The sequence below is a fragment of the Quercus robur genome, chromosome 4 (genome assembly GCF_932294415.1).
Source record: "Quercus robur chromosome 4, dhQueRobu3.1, whole genome shotgun sequence".
In the NCBI taxonomy this organism is placed as follows: Eukaryota; Viridiplantae; Streptophyta; class Magnoliopsida; order Fagales; family Fagaceae; genus Quercus; species Quercus robur.
Window position 1 is genome coordinate 9,524,359 of NC_065537.1, and position 23,025 is coordinate 9,547,383.

A 23,025-nucleotide genomic window follows, 5' to 3' on the forward strand; every position below is an offset into this window, starting at 1 on the left:
TTATCTAAAAGATCTTAGATTTAGTAAGAGATCTCAGATTTAGTAGTAAGAAGAAGAGTACTAATTTTGAGAAAATCTTAGCGTAAAAGAGAAAAATGATGAAGTGTTTGGCTCAGCTGTTGTGGTTGTGATTTACTTCTTACCAATTATTATATTACTGTTTGAACCTAACATAATTTGTATTGCTTTTTTTATTTCTTTGGATTCGTTGGTCAAAATATTTTGGTACCGTTTGATTTTGTAATTATGATATTGAAATATGATATCATGATCTAATAACTGAAAACATCATCTTTTAAAATAGTCTTTCTCACAATCAAAAATCTGGGTATCAATATATATACATATTAATAGTCATTTGCTCTGTTAAATCTCATTACCTCATGCTTTCACAATTTTTTGAACCATTTAACTTTACTTTCTTTAAAGACCAAAATAATAAATAAATAAAAATACTGCATTTACGTCTCTTATAAAAGAAATCCAAAGATGAGCATGTGAATGAGAAAAAAAAATTGTTATATGTTTTATTCCTTGAAACCTTTTTTTTATAGTTGATACATGCCTTTGTAATTAGTGTTTTGCGAAAACAGTTCTACGCTTCTTTTGTAATAAAGCCATTCTCTTTGTTGGTGTAAAGTAAAGCCTTTTTGGCCTTTTGACACTCAGTAAATTGTTGTTAATCTAGGTGAAATATATTAAGTGGTTATAATATTATTTACTTGAATGGTTTCAGATAAATGCCTTCACATATTTATATGTCTAATGTTCAATTGCAAAAGAAAATCATTTAATAACATTATTGCAGTAGAATATGCTATTACTTTACAATTTGATTCAAAATTTAGTAATGAAAAGTGAAAAAAAATCATTAATAGGCATTGATGAAAGATTGTTAAAAAAACTTTTAATGGAACCTTCTTATAGAGATTGGAGATTCAAAAGCAAGGGCAGGTCCTTTGGATATGATTCTCACTAAGGTTCACCCCTCTCTGCAATTTTTATTCGTTTCCCCCCTAACTTTTGAGTTTTTTTGTTTTTGTTTTTGTTAGCACAATTCTCTGCAAGATGAAGTATATATGCACCCCATTTGCTTGACAATGTAAGAATGAATCTAGTGTTGTTTATAAATTCATAGCATATAACATTCTTTTCATTTCCATTTGAAACATGGACCCCATTTGTTTGAAAAAACTTTCACTCACTCTTGCTGGGAATAGGGGTTTCGTTTTTTCCTATTTAAAACAAATTAACATGAATGCCTAGAATTTTTATTGCAAGAGTTTCTGTTTTGGTTCACCAAGTGGAGAGAGATACCAAAGATGCTTGGGGGGCCTATAGAAACATGTGTTTGACATGCTACATCCTGTGCTTTACGTTGGTTTTACTTATAATTTTTCTTTTGATATACAAACTAATCCCAATTCATAGGAATTGCTTAAAATCGTCATTACTCTTTTTATTCTCTAGGTTGCCGGATAACTCTTTTGTTTTAGCTTTATTTGAAAGGGAAAAAAAAAAAAAGTTAAAATATTTATCTTTGAGAGTTTTCCTTTGGATTATTTTCTCAATTGACGATAAAGATTGGTGGGGAGATATTTCTAAGAAAGGGGCTTTGCCTTGGCAAATAACAGCTGTGGTGGACTTGCTGGGTTAGTGTAGACATTTATATTTTGTACATAAAAATTTGTTGGCAAAAGAAAAGTCTTAGATGCATTTTTTTGGGACAATAACTGCAGTGCATAGTAGTTTTTCTATATTCAAGATTTATAGAAAGCTTACAGAAACGTTCAAAGGGCTTAAAAAGGTTTGTAATACTGTATGCAATATACTTGGATCAATGATGATTTAAATGTAAATCTTCTTTTGAAAATTTTATTTTTTGTTTTAATAATTTTCTAACTTAATACATTTTTTTTTTCACACTTTTTTACTGTATGAAGTTTAGCCATTAGTAGTTGACTTAATACTCTACTCATCTCATCTCTTTTATAAACTACTAATCTCTTAGGTGTTAAATATCATGGGTATTTTGATTGGATTGGTTTTGATTTAGGTATTTGGGTTAGATTTATTTATTTTAAATAATTTGTATTTTTTTGCAATTAAGATATTTATTTAGGTTAGAAGCAGTTTTGCTGTGGGTATTCGTGTAAGATTTGGTTCTGATTTGTAATATATAATTGCTAAACTTCTATTCAGTCATAAGTTAATCTTTGACTTGGGAGGGGAGAATGTTCCACATGGAAGCCTTTCAAAATTGGATATGGTATTTGAGCATATTGGATTGATGGGAATGTTTCATTTTCTTTGCAAGTATTGATTTTTAAGCTTTTCAGTCTGTGGGTCTTAACATTTTCAATTAGTTAAGAGATTTTTTTTTCCCAATTTCCTATGGGGCTTCTTGAGTGCTGAAAAAAATGTTAGAAAGACAGAGAATTACCATTTTCTATTTGCAAGATTTGGGGGCTGTGCAAGCTTGAATACAATATAATTTAGCTTGATTTAATTTTTTTTTTTAAAAGCTTTTTAGGAAAGTAAATTTCAAGGTTCTTTTGTTTTGATAAATAAAAAGTTTACCTTAGTGATGCAAAATAACTAAGCCAAGCTGTGTTAGAGAGTTTTATTTATTTTACCATAAATAACAAATAAGAGTATCCTAATTCAAAATAAATAAATAAAACTAACTAGCCCGCACATTGTGCGGGTCATACACTAGTTAGTATAATGGGAAAAGACAAAAAGAAAATAAATAGATGGCTGTTATTTTCAAGCAAAAGCCCAAAGAAAACGTCAAAAATCAAAAAGCTAGGAACATAGCTTGAATTTTATGCGTGTGTTTTGATACATAATTCTCTTGAGTGTTCCTTTTGTTTGACTCAAGGTTCATGTAAATATTGCCCCATGATGCGCCAATTATGTTACTAGGCTACAAGCTAGGACTCTGCTCAGCGTGATATCTTGACAAAATGAGTGAAAATAACAGATTTACTAATGTAAGTAGTATTTTTCTAAAATTATAATATATTAAGAATTATAATATATTAAGAATTATAATATATTAAGAATTATAATATATTTTTCACAAAATAAAGAAGATCATATGTGAATCAAAACCTATCATGTGCTAAACGAGATTAGTGCCAACATGGATTTATTATTAAAGTCAACTATAGACACATGCACGGTGAATGAAAAATGGCATGACAATTGTATCAAAGTAATCAAATAACATGCCTCCTAGCGAGGGGACCTGCCTCCACCGACGGTTGTGGCAGCCTCGAAACAAGGCATATAAGTGGGAACCTCGAATATGCCCATAGCTACACCAACATCAGTGCTCCTCCAATCTACTTCACCTTCATCTCTGATGCCTTGCATAGGTGCCTGTATAGCCAGGCTAATGCTCCACTGCCTCAACTGTACCTCTTCACATCGCTAATTGGGTTCAAGAACTGTAGAGGCATCAACGACACCTGGTCTGCCGACTTGTCCATAAATAGAATCGACCCCAACCACACCAGTATGTGACAGCGCGCACGTTGCTACACTACCTCGTGAGTAGTATCCGCAGGTAGGGGACCTCTAAACTATTCCTTCAGCCAGCTGACTCTTATCCTTGCCCTAGCAAGGATAGACGTGTTCTCATGGGGATGCGGTATCGGGTTTGGAGTACGATGACCCAGTAACTCATGGCACAATGCATACCAATCTAGCTTGACACTCCCAGTAACCGGCAACCCATCAACAGGAACCCCTAGCATCACCTCAATGTCTTGTAAGGTGATACCCATCTCTCCGTGCAGTAAGTGGAACGTGTGCGTCTCCGAATGCCAATGCTCGACCAGTGCTGTGATCAATGCGTGATCAAGTTCCATGTTTGAAACCTTAAATAACCCTTCGAAACTTGCCTTAGCTATGTAATGGGCAATTCGTGGGTCTAGCCCAGGCCGGGATAACTCGCAAGATCGGCGTCTACACTTTAGCACGCCTGGCACTACTTGCACACGAAAGAGCGTTGTCTTAGTATAGTGCACACGAAATAACTATAAGAATGCTACATAATAATAATATGCAAGAAATAGTAGGCTAACTAGTTAGTTATGAACATTTTGTAATATGTTAGTTACGATGTTAATTGGTTATTCACTCAGCTCAATAGTAGATAGGATCAATTCAAGATCAATAACATTGTTTAAAATTAGCATCATGTTTGGGAAAATAATGGCAGGGGGTTCATTTTAATTGATTACTATAACTTTTAAATGAGATCTATTGACTTTGAATATACCTTTTCATTAGCCACTACTGATGTTTAATATTTTTTTTAGCAATAGTAGTTTCACGATCATTTTCTCTTTGGATTAAATAAAATTCTGCCTAAGCCAAAAGAGTAATGATACCATTTCCAACATCCATTTTCAAATAATCAAAGAACCCTATAGAAAGAAAAATAAATGACTTTGACATGTTCGAAGTTCAGTACAACTACATACCTGATCGGCGGCAGTCGTCTCTGAAAGTTCAATTAGTGTATAAAACACTATGAACGTTTAGACCCCTAAATAATAAATTACCAAATCAAGCTTAATATCAATCAATTAATGTACAAAATATGAACATAAGCTTAATACAAAATTGATAAACAATCTAAACCAAATAAAATTACATCCACAGCAGAAATTATGTGGCAAAGATTAAGGGAACAGACATGCAAACACAAGGACAACACACGATGTGTTATCGAAGTGGAAACCAAAGCCCTCGGCGTAAAACCTCTCTGCTGCCCTCCAAACAGTAAATAATCCACTAAAGAATGTAGTTGGGATACATGAACAGCAAAAGACCCTCCAAGCCTAATCTATCCAGTGTACCTAAGCCCTCCAAGCTCCTACTCCAACGAGGTTACGCCGAATCTATTTCTTCTTTAACTTACCGGATTCCGCTATAAACCATAGCATCAACCAATACAAAATTGGTCCCTTCCTAATTGCTTCCTAAGCACCAAATGGCCTTCTCACATATGTGGGTATGGTGAGAAAAGGTTTTGGTAATGAACCTCTTAAGGATGCAACAATGGAGAGGATGAGAGTAGAGGAATTTGAAGAGTTTCTATGTGAAGATTGTGGATGAGTCAATCTTGTTTTTCTCTAGGGTTTCTCTCTAAATATTCTCTCTGGAAGCTCTTAATATTTCGTGGGTATGAGGGGTATTTATACTGGAGTGAGAATGGAATGCGAAGAGTTAGGTTTTTCAAAACAAAGCTGGCTGGCGGCTTGGCCTCGCGACTTGACTGAGTCGCGAGTTCAAGCCGCGAGCAAACAGATTTGCCAGACTGGACTTTTTGTCTTGTAGTGCTCCAGCTGGCGTGACTATTCATCTTCTCTGCATGCTTCACTTGTGTGCATCATCTAGCGGTTTGCCAGCTGCGAGTCCCTGCTTCTTTACACAAACTTGAGCATTTCTTCACACTTTCTCACACACTACCCTTACATGATTTCCACCTAAATACAGGGTTACTAATTGCTAAATTACAAGCAAATTTGGCACGAAATAAAGCCAACAAAATGGTTGATTAAATTCAACCTTACAATCTTCCCCTTTGGCTATTCCGTGACAAAACCCTAAAACAAACTCTAGACTTAATATGTGAGTTGGGAACAGTTGAACAAAACTCACTCACACCTAACTCTAGAATGTGTGAAGCTCTTGAATCATAAGAACAAGTATCTCCTGAAACACAACAACACAACTTGATCATTGTATGCAGAAAACTTGTAATGCAAATGAAACAAGCACAATGCGATCAAGCAAAATGGAATAAAGCAATAAACCATGGCTTGACCATACAAGCAATGACTATAGAATAGTGATCACAATGCTCATTCACATATGGAATGAACATCCGGACATGCAAGCTAATAAGCTTAAACGTGAAGTATCATTTGCATGTCCAACACTCAACCAATGCACACAACAAGTATGCATCTAGGAACAAGATTCTACTAGGGCACAAGAGTAAGAGTACTTGAAGTAATGCATGACAAAACAACAAGTACTATGCAACAAGGCATAGGTACAAACCATGAAAGCCTACAAATGCATGAAAACAAACCCTAAAAGCTTACAAAAGCAACATGGGTACAGATTCAAAGTACAAACTAAGCTGAATAACATCTTAAGTATTAATAAACCAAAGTTTCACACCCAAACATATCCATGAGTTTTAAAAAACCAGCAGAATAACCAAACTGTTTAACACATTGTATCAAACCCATAATGAAAACATTATTCAAAAACATAATACCATAACCAACATCATAACTATAAGCATAAAATAAGACTGAACAATAAACTTGATAAACATTGTTTTTGGTTGCTCCCCCTCAAAATGGCACTCCCCCTCAAGAGCTGCTTCTAAAAAATTCTCCCCCTTTTTGACCGAAATGGCCAAAGGATTATTGCTGGGTGTTGATGCTGTCAAACTTGGCTGAAAGTATGTTGAGCTGATCCTGAATTGCTGCCATCCTCTCAGTATGCTCATTCTGGACATCTCGGAGCCCATCAATTCTCTCTAGGATGATCTAGAATGCATCTGGAGGTACAGCTGATGAGGATGAAGCTCTGCTCCTCTTGCCTCGACCCCTTGAGCTTGAGGGTTCTCCTGCAGCCTCAGTCTCAGTCTCCATTGGTTCACCTTCGTCTTGATCACCTTCATCTTCATCACCTGGGAGACGAACTTGTATCCTTGTGATGGTCAATTTGTTGATGGCTAAGGGTGTAGGCATGAGACTGATATCTTGAGGGATGGCAACTCCATTTAGTCTAAAAAGCCTCATAAGAAGGCTAGGAAAAATCAACTTGGCCCTTGAAGTTGTTCTGATCTCATCCATAATGGTGTCAAATATGTGAGAGCTGATGTCAATGAAGGTGTTTTCCTTGTGCTCCATGCGAAATATAGCTCTGGCATTATTGATTGTAGTCAGCTTCCTAACTGGGTACTGGTTGAACATCATGATGGTGGTTAGACATCTCATGTCAGCTGGGAAGGCAGTAGTGTTGAGGCATCTCCCCTCTCTTGCTCCACCAATGCGAGATTGAACAGTTTCTATGGATAGCATCCTGTCCTTGTAGTTGGTGAAGTCATGGTCATCTAGTCATTCAAGACCCAGCACATTATCTATATCACTTGCATCTATAGTGAATTCCTTTCCTCTGATCCAACAGTTTAACTCATCTTTTCTCCTCTGATCCAACAGTTTAACTCATCTTTTCTTAGCATAGCATTTGCATAAAATTCTCTGATAAGAGGCTCACTCACTCCAGGCAAGTCACTCAACAACCTTTCCCAACCTCTACCCTCAAAACAGCTTGGAATGAAGGTGTCCTTCAAATCCATCAAGTCTACAAATCTCTCCTGAATGATGGTTGCCTCAAGTAGAAATCTCTATATCTTTCAAAATGTTGAAGAGACCTGAACTTGATGTTGTCCATTTTTAGCTTTTTATCACTCTTCTTGGCAGTAGTCTTCTTCTTAGTAGGAGAAGGAGCCATCTGTAAACAAGCAGAAGAGTCCACAACAAGAGCAAAACACAATAGGTGGAAATACACACGTATTAGTAACAAGTTAGTTACATAGGGAGAAACAAAGTGACAAGACAGCATATAGACCAAACATAGTTGAAAACCAGAGAAAAATAGCTCAACTCAAAACCTAACAACTCAATCAAGTACAGTTTGTATGGATGCAGACTGCAACAAGCACTAATTATCTAAATTTGGAAAATGTAAACCACACTCAGACAAAAGTATGCATATGTCTATGAGACATATCTTAATAAATATGAAATATGATATGGCAACACAAAATCAAAGCATTATTAGCCAAACAATCAAAAACCTCAGTCATTTTGAAACAACCATACTCACACTCAGTGTAAATCACAGAGAACCCAGACACATATCTTATGGGTATGAAATATTTCAAACAACAAAGGTCAGATTACAGACTAGCTCAATGAAACTAAATCATGATAGCAAACATATTTAGCAGTCTAGCAACAAAAACAACCAACCCTAAACAACCAAATCCAACATTTTAAGCAAACTCATGTTCGAATCACAGCAAAACACACAAACTCAACAAAATCTCACAAAATGAAGAAATACACTCATAAACATGTAAAATAGAGTGAGAAAATAGAAACCCATACCTTTTTCTTGGAGAATGAGGTTGGAGAGATGATCAACAATGAAGGTTTGGGTTGAGTGCACGGTCTGTTTGGGAGAGGGATGAAATGAGGAAGACAGTGAATAGTCACAAAAGTTCAAGGGAAAAATTGAAAAAGTTTAAAAACTAACCTATTTGCGCAAAACATGCGATTTTTGCGACTGAGTCAAGTCGTGAGCAAGTTGCCAGGGCTAGTCGCCAGAGCACTCAAGGCAAAAAATTTGAAAATTTTATCCAAGTGTTTTTCGTAACTGGACCTTCCACCCATGGAAAAGTCGCCAGACTGAGTTGCGAGAAACATTAAGAACCCAAATTTTGAAAAATATTCTAAGTATTTTTTGTGACTGGGACATTGACCCGCTAGCGAGCCGTGAAAAATCTTTGTGTGGGCTCGCGACATGGACATGTGACTGGATCAACCCGCGACTAAGTCGCCAAAACAGGGCAACACTGTTTTTGAAATTTTTTGACATTTTTGCAAAAACAAAAGACTTTCCAAAAACAACTAAAATACTAAAAGATCTTTTTGTATTTGATCAACAAGGATTGAGCATGTGAAAACACATTTAATCAAGTACAATCACACAAATGAATATGGCATTCATTGAACATTGACATGTGTGATGTGTGTGGATATCAACAATAAGATAGTCCTTAGTCAAATGTGAAGCTTCAATGATCAATTCAACCAAGTCATACACAATTAGCACTAGATAATGTGACCCATCTCAATTATAGAAACATGCATGTATGACCTCCCACAAAGCTTGATTACATAACTTTGAAGCTTTTCATTTGGCTCCATATTCTTCATAACATTTGATATTTTTGAATCATAACATCTCATTGTGAGATTGATGCCTAAAATTTTTGACATTTCAATTGATGGGCAAGTCTTTGGCTTTTTAGGCATCCTACCTTTTATTTTAGGTCGCTTTCCCCTTTTCCTAGTCAAATACTAGTATGTGTGACAGGCTTTTGCAGCTTAATATCTCTTTTCATTTTGAGATTTACATTTGAGAGCTCTTTTAAGCAAAAACAATAAAATAAATGAGTGGGAAGATATATAGGCACAAGTCTATGCATGTTGCAAGATCAACAAAATCATTCACTAATCATTCATGACAAGTTTGAAGATCTATTTACAACAGTCACATAGATGTCAAAAGTTCTCCCACAAGGATATAAGTGCATAGGGAACAAGCTATGCTCGTAGATGCACAAGGCCATTAGTACAAAGGTACAAGGCAAAACATGCTTTGAGACAAAACTCAACAAAGTTGATCAAACTTTTTGATTTTCTATTTTTTATGTGTTTTTGGATTTTTGAATAAAAAAAAAATAATGATTAAAACTAGCAATGTAAAAACATTTAAAGCTAAAGCAAACAAACAACCAATTGACAACCTAAACAACCAACAAGCAAACAACCAAACATAGTCACACAACATAGGAAGTATTAACGCATGGACATGTTGTAATGCTTATGCATGAGTACCCTTCTTCACCCACATGCCATGTGCGTTTGGGGTGATATCCCTATAGGATTGGGTACAAGAGTTAGGACTTTCAAACATTCTAGTGAAGCTTTCCAAGCAGTTGGTGAATGCACCAATCATCTTCATCACATCCATCATTCTGGGATCACTATTTCGATCTCTTGATGACTCAACATCCCAAGTCCTCTTGTCATTTCTTGGTTCTCTTGACCTTTGATCACTTGCATTTCTCAATGCTCTCAGTTTATAACAATTTGGTCTGGTGTACCCTTGAAGTCCGCAGTGATAACACATATGGTTCATTCTAGGATCTCTTTGAGATCGTGGAAGAGATTTTGCTTTGGCTGCAAACTTGACCACAAATTGATTACGAGGCTTGTTTAACACCCGCTGGTCAACCACATTGTTCTTCTTCTCACTCTGTCTTCTCCACAATAGGGGCAACTACAACCGGCTCTTTGGCCTTCATAAACTTCACTTCTTTGGAGATATTCATAGCTGAACTACTTTCTCTAGAGTATCCTAATCCGGTTTTGTTGGAAGAGGTCTTTTGAGAGGAAAGAACATCATCAAGCTTCTTTGTTGATACTCGCTCTACCTTGGCATTTGCTTGAACCACTTCATGCTCAAGGAATCTCACCTTGGTGTAAGCTTCGGTTAGGTCGCCATTTAGTGTCTTTATCTCACACTTGGCCTCCTTATATCTCACTAGGAGACTTCTATTGTCCTCCTCAGCTTTCTTCATCTTTTTCACAGCTGCCTTGGCTACCCTTGCATATTCTCCTGACTTCTTAAGGAGTGAATTGTAGTTCTCTTGAAGACCAGCTATATCTTCATCTTCTTCAGGATCCGATTCTTCTATAATTCCTATGAAGTCTTCATCACTATACTCCCCAAGCTCTTGCACAAGCAAATTCAAGTCCTCCAAAGACTAAACATGAGCAATAGTCATGAATGCTGAGAAATTCCCTTCTTCATCACAGCTATCCTTCGAATCAGATGTGGAAGGATCTGAGTCACTGAGAGTGGTGGCATATGCCTTGCCCTTGGATCTCAAATAATTAGGACATTCCTTTTTGAAATGGCCATGTCCATTACTTTCAAAACAAGTGACTCCTTGAGTAGATTGGGACTCCTTCCCTTCTCTCTTTTTGAAGTCCTTCTTCTCCTTTCCGAAACTTGTGAATTTCCCTTTATCACCAAATTTCCCATTGTTCTTGAACTTCAAAAATTTGCGAAAATTCTTTGCAAGGTAAGCAACATCTTTTTCGACAACATCCTCATCCGATGAGTTGTGTGCTTCCACCCTTTCATTTATAGTCTTAAGAGTAAAGGATTTGCTCTTTCTTTGGTTTGGAAATGAAAGCTCATATGTTTGGAGAGAACCAATCAACTCTTGGACTTTGATTTCATCGAGGTCCTTGCTCTCCTCAATTGCAATCACCTTTGCACGGAAGCTCTCTAGCAATGAACGAATAATTTTTCGTACAACTTTCAAGTCCTCCGTTTTCTCTCCCAAGTTAAACTTGCCGATGACCACTTCATTCAGCTTGCTATAGAAAGAGTCAAAAGACTCATCCTCACTCATTCTTAGCTCCTCAAACCGAGTGGTTAGCATCTGCAACTTGGTGTCTTTAACTTTCTTCGTTCCCTCGTATGTGGTCTCCAATATCTGCCATGCCTCCTTGGCAATGGTAAAGTGTGAAATTCGGTGGAACTCATCTGGAGACACACCACAAAAGATAGTGTTATGTGCTCTGCTATTAGCATTTGACACCGCAAGGGCTGCCTTATCCCATGTGGATTTGGTTGCCTCTAACCTTGTCTAACCTACTTCAACTGCAATCCCAAATAGCCTCATCTATTGAACATAAGAATGCTCTCATCCAAACCTTCCAAAAGGCATAATTACTACCATCAAAATATGGTGGAGCATTTAAAGATTGAGATCTGTCCATCTCAATATGGGGAGAAGGATCACACTAAGGTAATGAAACCAATATAAGTGTATCTGCTCTGATACCAATTGAAAGTTCAATTAGTGTATAAAACACTATGAACGTTTAGACCCCCAAATAATAAATTACCAAATCAAGCTTAATATCAAACAATTAATGTGCGGAATATGAACATAAGCTTAATACAGAATTGATAAACAATCTAAACCAAATAAAATCACATCCGCAACAAAAATTAAATGGCAAAGATTAAGGGAAGAGGGTTGTAAACACAAGGACAACACACGATGTGTTATCGAAGAGGAAACCGAAGGTCTCGGCATAAAACCTCTCTGCCGCCCTCCAAGCGGTAAATAATCCACTAAAGAATGTAGTTGGGATGCATGAACAGCAGAAGACCTTCCAAGCCTAATCTACCTAGTGTATCTAAGCCCTCCAAGCTCCTACTCCAACGAGGTTACGCCGAACCTATTTCTTCTTTAGCTTACCGGATTCTGCTATAAACCATAGCATCAACCAATATGAAATTGGTCCCTTCCTAACTGCTTCCCAAGTACCAAATGGCCTTCTCACAGATGTGGGTATGGTGAGAAAAGGTTTTGGTAATGAACCTCTCAAGGATGTAACAATGGAGAGGATGAGAGTAGAGGAATTTGAAGAGTCTCTATATGAAGATTGTGGATGAGTCAATCTTGTTTTTCTCTAGGGTTTCTCTCTCAATATTGTCTCTGAAAGCTCTTAATATTTCGTGGGTATGAGGGGTATTTATACTGGAGTGAGAATGGAATGTGAAGAGTTAGGTTTTTCAAAACAGAGCTGACTGGCGGCTTGGTCTCGCGACTTGACTGAGTCGCGAGTTCAAGCTGCAAGCAAGCAGGTTTGCCAGACTGGACTTTTTGTCCTGTAATGCTCCAACTGGGTGATTGTTCATCTTCTTTGCATGCTTCACTCGTATGCATCATCTGGCGGCTTGCCAGCCGCAAACCACCCGCGAGTCCTAATCACGAGTCCCTGCTTCTTTACACAAACTTGAGCATTTCTTCACACTCTCTCACACACTACCCTTACATGATTCCCACCTTAATATAGGGTTACTAATTGCTAAATTACAAGCAAATTTGGCACGGAATAAAGCCAATAAAATGGTTGATTAAATTCAACCTTACAGTCTCCCACAGTGCCGTGGATCGATGAGCTAGCTGCTGCGTTAACTGTGTACCAACCACGGGTCCAGGATCCATATTTGGCAGTTATTGCATATTTGACATGCATGCAATCATGTTAATAAACCATTGATCGTAGGCAGACATGAACAATACAGCCAGGACTTGCAATTATAAACATTCATAATTTCCAATACACCCAGCACTTGGAAAAAACATAGAACTTGCATATTAACTATGAAAGTATCATAACAACTAACATGCAACTTTAGACAGAAAACATGCATGAGGTTAAAATTGAACATGCATAAGGTTCAAATCTGGCAGAACAGAATTTCCATTAGAACCGATCACCATGAAATTTGGAGGGAAAACTTACTATAGAAATTATGTTTTTAAACTATCAAAACCATTACATATATGAAGAAGATAGACATACTTAAGATTCAAGTAAAAGATAACAACAATTCAGGTTGAATTCCCGCAGATTAACACCAAGACTAAACTAAAATCAATAAAGTCCACTGCAATGAATGTTTAACTTAGGACTTTATCAGAGCCAGATTATAATCATACAACCTAAACCCATGTGCTTTATAGACATATAAAAAGGTTGTAAAATAGGTTGTACACTTGTGCGGAGTCAAGGAAAGGTGATTGGTAGGCAATGCAATGAAAGTTTAGCTCATACTTACACCACCCCCCACCCCCGCTTTTTTGAGTCTCAACTAACTCAAGAGTGAGTACATATGTAGCTATAGCTTTTAAACTCAAAGTTTGAATCACATATGGTTGTGTGCATTGTACTTACCTTTACAAAATAGGTTTACATTTAAAAAAAGAAAAAGCACTAGAGTTTAAACCTAAAAATATTCTATCTATATCCTATCTTGTCAGCTCTCAAGCTTGAGTATCATTTTAAGAGTATAAACAAGTATACTTTTTTAATGTAGGTATTCATTACCATTTGAACAAATTTATTTTGATGAGCCGGTTAGGCAGCAAAAAATTAATGTTGTTTAAGGCTTATAGTCATCTCTTGACCAAAGAGGGGTGAAATAGATGGTCCTATGCTAAGAAAAAGATGAGTACAGAACATATGCCACAGAAACTGCACTGTATATGTACTCTCCATACAACTATCATTTAAGATGTTTTCTTCATCTTTTTAAACTTGTGATGATTGAAGAATTCTCATTGATGCAGTGAAAAGAAACTTATATACAATTGATGTAGCAAAAAAGTATTAACTTTCTATCTGATAAATGCAACAATAGGCATTAAGAGGAAAGATCCAACAACAAAATAATAGAGAATAGAAAAAGAAAGGTTGAAACTTCAAAGGATGAGTTTAAGGGTTCAAGACTAAAGAAGTCTGAATTTCTTTGATATTATGTGGCAGAAACTTTATACTAAGGCTCTTGAGAGACTAGTTTGCAATAGCCCATTAGGAAACCTACACTGTCAACCCTTCATTACACAAAGCCTTCTAATCTTTGCCATTGATGCACATTCAAGGTCATATTTAAATTACAAACATAAGAAATACATCAAGAATATATAGCCATATTAGAATTTTTCACTATGTTTAAAACAGAATTCTAGCCTGAATGAAAATGTGCAAGAACTTTCACACAAAGCAACGGGTCATTACTTTGTTGAAGCAATTTAAAGAGATTTTGCAGAAACAATTCAGTGTTGTTCCCAGTACCTTGTTCTGGTAATCATCCTTTCATTTTATTTTTAGTTCAAAATATTTACTAAAGCTTCATCTAACCACTCACTTGTCAAATTAATGTATCCATAAGATCATTCTCAACTATTGGATTGCCCTACTGGAAAAAGAAGATTACTTTTTGTGATGTTCGTGCTACTGAAAGGTTCTATACCTTTCTCTCTGCAGGCCATTTGTTCTTAGTACCAATGGCCTGACTGATTAAGATGAGAAACTCACTGTTGTGCTTAGAAATACTAAAAAGGTTGTATCTAGTGCATAAGGCTTCCCACTTCTGTAAGGTCTATGACAAGTGGTTGGTAGATAGTCTTACCCTTAATTTTGAAGAGGCAACCACAAAAATCCAAAAGCCTACAGCAGCTCAATATTTTACATAGTATACAAGATCATCAAACCAAACCGAACTTTTTTGCACTAAAATTCATTCTTTCAAGATTCATAATAAGAAACTTGGATGGAGTGTGGAGTACATACTATCTAAACTGTAATCCCATTGTCAATAGCATCCACAAATTCGGGTCATGAAAGTGAAGTCTCTAGCTACCTTCAAGATCAATATTATTTTTTAAATTATAAAATTCAGGCTAGCTATACCTTTTGTTAGAGAAATCAAGAACCTATTTAAGACACAATTGACATTTCCTGCCATAAGATTTGTCTATAGCTTTATTGAGTCTCTAGTCAGTTTATTATAAGTATGTGGAAAAATTATATTTTAAAACTCCTACTTTAAGAGAACAAATTAGACCCACAATCCATATTAAAACCCAAATACAATATAGTTCCAGGGTAAAGATTAGATTTTTTTTTTTTTTTTTTTTTTTGGTTTTTTTAACTTTCTGTTGAAATTATTGAGTTTGATTTGATACAGTTTCAAAATATATGAATTAAAAAGCAATTTTCCCTAATAATGAACACCATTGTCATGCCAACTGTATTTTATATGAATTTGTGACCTAGTTATGCATCAAAACCTAGTTCAAAACCAAACCCAACAAAGCTCAAATAGCAACAATAATAACGAATAGAGAAAAATCTAATAGAGAAAAACTGAAGAAGCCACACTCAAATCAGAGTACATGCACAAGCCACACTTAACTCAAATTAAATGCAAAGGGAAAAAAAATTGAACTCAACATTTACAAATTACCTTAATACATTTCTAATCCTTTAACTCTGAAGATGGATTGGGTTGACCTTCGGCTATGGTATGGGTTATGGTGAGAGTTTTGGGTGTAGGTTTGCGTTGCGCTTCGGCCTACGGGTAGAAATGAGAGAACTTCAAGATGCGAATTTGGCTTTGTCTACTCTGAACGGACTAAAGGAAGGAGACAGAATGGATTGAGGGTATCTACTGATTAGACTGAGGGAAGGAGACAAGCTGTTTTGGAGACATTACATTCAAAATTGCAATTTATTCTACATATAACTCAGTTTCTATATTGCCGAGTTCTAAACAGTTACACGGGAATATTTTATTGCCCAAAAGCCACACTGGATTACCAACATGGCAAGAACCTACCCAAAACTCAGCTTCATAATAGTCGAGTTATTTATATATATATATGAGAAGTTGATTGACGCTTGCAGAACCTAGTACTAGCCTTTTCCAGAGTCAGTCCAAATTAATTATAATAATAATAATTAATTAATAAAAAACACCGAGCTAAATCAAAGGTTATGACAAAGATATTGTTTGTAATTGTGGTATGGGGGTGGGATTGTTACAAATATGATACTTTGAGTCGGTGGAATGTATTGGATCGTTTCCAGCTGTTTAGGAATATTTCCATCCAATTTCCAAGAGTAAAAGTTTATTTCGCTTATTCTTTCTAAAGTTGTTTCCACCAAATTCTCTGTCTATTTTTTTTCCCTCTATTCTATTTAAATATTAAAAAAGTTAGTTGAAATTTTAAGGGTATTAATTTATAAATATTTAAAAAAAAAATTTATAAGAAAAGAAGAAAACAACTTTTTTTTTGATAACTTCTTATATTTTGTTATGAAAGTGGTACAAAAAATTTCTTAAAATAGTCTATTAATAAATGTCCTAAAAGCATCCATTGTGAGGGCCTTTTTGTATTGTTGGGCCTTAACCCCTTTTGTCACATAGTGACCTATTAATCTAGAGTAAGAGAGTTGAGACTGGCCTTGCTAGGACTGCACTTCAAGTCAGCTTGTGCACAAGTCAGGCTTACCCAATGTAGATGCGTCCTGATGTGAGTGTTGTGAGCTGCACACAAGGTGTTGCACACAAAGTATGGTCATAGTAAAAGTAACTATTACAGATATCACAGTAGGAACATACTACTGCAGGATAACTAATAATGAAAAAACGTGCTAAATAAAGCTAACACCGTGAACAAAATTAACAGCGCTTGAGCAAAGTAAGCAAGCCTGTTTCTCAAAAATAAATAAATAAATAATTCACCATACACGCATGGCTAGAGATCATTGTCAGGTTAAAGAGAGGATTATAATTTTTAAATAGCAAAATGTGATTTTCCAATTAATATGATCACACAGCTCAACCAGTGAGGATTATTAATTTCCTTGGAAGAGTTTGTGGAAACTAAAAATCCCTTCATTGCCAGTTTGCTAGAGGCTAGAGTGGTGTGGTTCGGCGCACACCCCTGGGTATACACACCATGTTGCTACCCAATTGTTGAAGAGATCTATGGGCTTGAAATAAAAAAACTAGTCAAGCAAATACAAAGACCCGCAAATGGATGTAAAGTCCCAAAAATGGGTGCAAAAAGCTATAAATGAGAAGGCCCATATAAGAGGCTACAATAAAGCCGAAAGGAACTCATGAATGGGTGTAAAGGTCCAAAAAGTGCTTAATTTGCAAAAGCATTAACCACAGGGTGGAAACATTTACAATTTTACCGAAAAGGGATGCAAATTACAAAATACCTATTTTATTCCTAACCGGACTTATTTGGGACCTTAATTTAAGCTTAATGAAAAAATATCTACCTCTAAATTCTTTAGAAGTAGTATCAACACAAAAGCCAAGACGTGCGCGTGTGCGTGTATATATATATATATATATATATATATATATATATATGAATATGAGTTTAAGGCATCCTCTGAAGCCTTTGTTGTTAAAGATGATAATCCATATAATTCCTATGATCAAACTCTTTTTGAGCATATCTCAGTTGCAACTCCATCCTTAGTTGAAGACCGGTTTCCTATTTCAACTCTATAATTGCAAAAGATGATACCTATTGGCACATATCGACGAAATTGCTAAAGCCAATTCTTACATCGCTATTGTCAATACATTCCAACAAAGCTATTGAAGACCTACTGTTAATAGAAAAAAAGTCAAATTTACTGTTAACAATTCACTATTCACTATTCTATTAGTGTCTAATTTTGCCTATAAAAAGACCACTTCCCTTCAGTTGTAATTAGAACTCAATTTTCTAAGTTTTTATATTCTCCCTAGATTCCCCTTACTTTCCTAGTTTTAATCTTGTAACCTCCGTCCATTCCTACTTGGAAAAACTTGCTTCTACCTATATTTGCTATAAGTGTTTATTTAAATAACTTGTGATGTCCTATTATTTCTAGTATCAAGATGTTTTCATCTCTGAAGTTATGCTTTGCAATGATAGTCTAAAACCCTATTGGAAAGAAAAGTTCAATGATGGTCTGCCTCATCTTTTTGCTCATAAGGTATAAGAATAATTAACGAGTACAACTGGTATAATTAATTATGAAATATTGATGACATCCTTCTCTACTTAGTCTATTGATGAACATTGAAAACATTTGTATTCGTTTCTTGATTTTATTAAACATAATGGTCTCTTTGTTTCTGCTAAGCTAATCAAGCTATTTCAAACAAAAATTCGTTTCATTGGTTATGAGAAGGACAAATCTGTCCTAGTGATAGAGCCTTCTCATTTGTTGATCAATTTTCTGATATTATCACAAATAAATATATGTGTGTATATATATATATATATATCAACAATCGATTTCTGTTGGTAGTATACCACTACAATAAATGTTTTTCCCTAATGAATAACTAATATAACATTTTAAAGAGGAATAGTTATTTATCATTTTGAAGAAAAGTTATTTATAAGGAATGACTATTCCTTGTAATAAAAATATAATCAAACTAAAGAATAATTAAATCATATGAATCACATCAAAAAAAAAAACCATATGAATAACTATTACATTACAATACTTATTATAGTCTACCAAACATGCCCTAAGAGTATCAACATAGCTATGCTCTCTCCTGAACAAGAAGTGCATTAACTTACCCACAAACTAATGATCAAAGAGGACGTGAAGTTTTGAACAAAGTAGCAACCTTAAGAGTTTGAAAAATAATCCAAGTCTTTCCGAGCGATGCTTTGCTGCCACGGCCGAGTGATGCATCATCAAGTGACGCAATATAATCAAAAATAGATTCAAGAGGAAGGTTTACTCAGTACGACAAAAATAACGAAAGAAGATGCCATGTGTGCGAGATAAATTGCACATAAATAGTAATATAGAGAAATATCTAATTGCAACAACTTTTGCACTCCAATTTTTTATTATAAGATTTCTTTGTTTACTCATCCTCCAAACTATGATTTCAGCAAAAATTACGGCTGCAATTTTACTATCCCACCAAATGGGAATTTTCAGCAGAGAGAGAGAGAGAGAAGCAATTTTCATTTTCTGAACATCACCTACTAAATTTAGTATACACATTTGTACATCATTGAAAAAAATAATAATAGAATAAGAAAACAAATAATATGGACACATCAAGCAGAACCAAAAACAAATAATGCTACAATATTGTCAAAGCTCTGAGAGAATGGCAGGGATGTAATGAGATAACTCTGCAGCGAGGGACTGAAATCCATTCACAAGCTATGTGTGGAATTCCTGGTCTTCTTCTCCAATCAATCTGAAGTGCACCCGAATGGCCCGCTTGCAAACAGCCATGAATTCAAGGAGTGCAGCAATGAGTTGCTGCAATTCCTGTGAACGCAGCCTCGTTGCGGGCTCACCAGACAGGAAGGCCGTACACACACTTAGGACTCCACTGTTCACCTGCACATGTAGTTGGCCAAGAGCAATTAGAAAATAATAAGCAATGCCATAAGTTTGATTACAGCGCATTGTCAAAAAGAATGGGCAAAAGGTAATTCTAATTATTCAATCTGGAAGTCAGCAATATAAATTGCTAAAACGGACAATACAGAAAACATAAATTAAAACCCAAACTTAACAACTTACTTGAACAGCAACACTGCCTTGAAGAATTCTCTGTAGACTCTGGAGACGAGGGAGTTGATCGCCTTCAGAACTGCGAGGCTCTTCAAGCTCATTTCGTAGTGCAGCTGTCCGAGTTTCAATCATTCCAATTGCATTTTCTACTGGGGAGAACTCAAGAGATTCAGATTTAATTACCAAGAGCCTATTCACAAGGGCAGGGAAGGAGCCCTCAGTCTGAAGCACACTTCGCCTCTTCCATTGGTCTTCCAATCCACCCTGGGTCTTGCCATTTTTCGTAAATGGGGTATCAAACAAAAAGCGGTCAAACACACGTGCACGGACACTTCCAGTGGAAAGTGAAAAGATCCTTTCCCTTCTACTTCCCAAATCTATCACCATAGAATCCCACCCGATAGTATGTGGCATCAGTGAATGGAAATGGGCTTGATTCCTGCTCAAGAATTGATTCATAGATAGTAGTGAGTAATGTGTGACATTTAGCCAGCTGCCCGTATGCCCTCCTGCTTTTATAAACCGGAAGTACAAGTTCAAGAATGCAGGCACAGAAGTGATAGAGCTCAGCTTGAAAGAAAAGCTTATTAGCAAGCTGAAGGTACTTCACTGCAGAATCAACTGTGAGCTTTGAAGCACCATATCCCTCTACCTCAGCAGCAGAAGCCTCTGATGTGATCTGATTGCTCACCATTGGGCAAATTTTACGAAGAGCAGTTACATGATCCTTGCTCCAAACACCATCATTTCTAGCCACAAGGGCCTGCAGTAAATTTAATTAGACATATGAGCAGAAGGCAGTTAATATTTAAGCAACAGTAAACAAATCACGAAGTCAATTTTACAGCTCTGCACTGTACAGGGTGAGAAAATGGGGAAATAGTTAGGCAGATTTTCTAAGGTCAACTTTCCATATAAGGACTGAGGGTGGTTGAACCACAAGCCCCAATAACAGTTTACTACCTGCATAACAACACCAGCAACAGCCACAGCACACTGGGCAGCTTCAGCCCAAGACAGCATTTCCTGATGTGCATCACATAAATGTAGCAACCACATTATGTGAAGATCTAGGACGGGCGCAAATGCCATTGCAAGTTTGTAGAAACTTACAGCAGCTGCATATCTATCCATAGTCATCACAGATCCCTGTGAGAGAAGGGGGAAAATGATAGTATTATTTTTGCTAGTTCAATAACATTTACTCATCAGGACAAGAAAGTAGGAAAGTAATGACCACATTCAAAATTGGAAAAATTCCTTCAATCCCATTTGCGCAAATATGCGCAAACTTCCTTAAGAGTAATGGTAACAAAGATATGTCTCTGTGTGTATGAAGCTTCTCTCTTTCTTATCAACCCAATATCCCACAGCATCCACTCCATGGCGGTTGTCAATTATAATTGAATTTGTAATAATAACTTACCTCGTGTTTCAAAAGCACTCTAAACATCCACATAAATTTGACTAAACGCTATTGGGTTGGCACTGCAAAGACCCTATCTTGACCTTAACCCTATCCCTGAAATCTATATCTTCCACTTGCCCAAATAAAATCCCATCCCTGTGCCAATAGGGAGTAGAGAATCCGGTCACCTCTTTAAATTGATCCCTCGCCATTCCAGCATACCTGGCACAGGCCTACTTTAAGGTGGGAAGTGCGGGGTAAGGAGTGACGAGGGAAGGGGCTCCCTATCAATTTAAAGAAAGGATTTTTAAGAATATTTAAGTTTGTTTCAAGTACAGTTAAATTGTCAAAAGTTACTAGTACTTCTAGGAAATGTGTCTTTTAAGTGTCCAACTTTACACGTGTCTGTAGGTTACTTTGACTTTGATAAAAGAAGACATAACTCTGCCAAAGCAAAAATACTTATACTATAACCTACTGATAAAATTACAAACCCAGATAAAGTAATATAGGGAATTAAGCAGCTCTATAAGACTTATCTCCTTATGGGTTTTTTTGGAGCCTAGTTTTGTTTGATCCGGTTCTACGATCCAACCCGATCTAAATAATATTGTGTGGTTTTTAATAGGAGATTTAATGGGTGTTGTTGCCATGTTGTGGTAGAGAGAAAAATTGTAACCGCACTTTGTACTTTTCTCTGATAATTGTGAAATCCCTATAACTCCGTAGACATAAGTAAATTGCCGAACCACGTAAATACTGTTTTGTGCGTGTGATTGTTTTTCTTTGGCGTTTGTTTTCTCTATTTTTTTGTTTCTCACAAGTTGGGAATTCGGGTTAATTCCCTTCAACAATCTCCCACCATGAATTAGAAGTAATGTTAAATGTCCACACAAGATGTGCCAGTTACAATGAAAGCAAGAATGTAAAACAGAAGTTTAAAAAAGATGTCAGTCTTGTCTTGGGATGTGAGGTATCCACCCTAAACCCTGATTAGTGCAACATTCCCATCCTAATAGGGTCGGGCGTAGTGTTTATTAATTGAGTAATTATTCTGATTGTTTCTCAAACTCAAAGCTGATGCAAATATTGCTAAAAACTTACCAATAGTGCATGCTCCAAGCTTCCATCAAGGGCAAGAAGAAGACTATCAGAGAGATATTTCACCTCTGGCCAGGACCACCTGTTCTCTTCCGATCTTTCTGGAATTGTTACCAGAGCACTATCAGAAAGTCCACACTCCCTCAATAGGTTGGGGCTTTTAGCTTCATCTGACATTTCCTCCAAAGACTTTCTAAGCCGTCGTTCTTCACCACTTTCCTCTAGCGTTCCATCAGGCTTCATCTGAGTCACTTGCACATTAGACATCAGCCCTGATAAGGTGATAATCAGCATGACCCTTAACCTTGCTGTCTGCATGAAGCAATAGAAGGAACTCTGCAAAACATATAAATAAAAAAATGTAAGTTAAGAACAAAAGCAGCAATCTATGAACTTCAAATGTCATACCTTCACAAGTACCTGGAGCCTAATAACAGCCCTTTTCCTGACGCTTTCATTTCAGAAAACTGCAACTCGAAGTAGATGGAAAGTCACTTGCTTTAAGAAACGATCATTCTCCCTTGCCATTAGAGTTCCTCCATGAAGATCAAAGACATTGTTAAAGACAGAAAACAAAGCTTTCCAGAAAGACACAGGTTGATTTCGGGAAAAGAAACTCATTAATATGACCGTGATACAATCAAGTTTTCCATAGTCAATAGAGATGCTATGGGA

At 36.3% G+C, this 23,025-nt stretch overlaps 1 protein-coding gene across 1 annotated transcript; it reads right to left on the bottom strand.

Moving 5' to 3' along the window:
- Positions 1-19,298: 19,298 nt before the first annotated feature.
- LOC126720531 (guanine nucleotide exchange factor SPIKE 1-like) lies at positions 19,299-22,683 on the bottom strand. The gene is given in 5 exon segments (XM_050423038.1): positions 19,299-19,664; positions 19,851-20,213; positions 20,215-20,604; positions 20,805-20,990; positions 22,354-22,683. Coding segments are annotated over 5 exon segments (1,509 nt in total). The 5' UTR covers positions 22,669-22,683; the 3' UTR covers positions 19,299-19,409.
- Between the last annotated feature and the right edge of the window lie 342 nt (positions 22,684-23,025).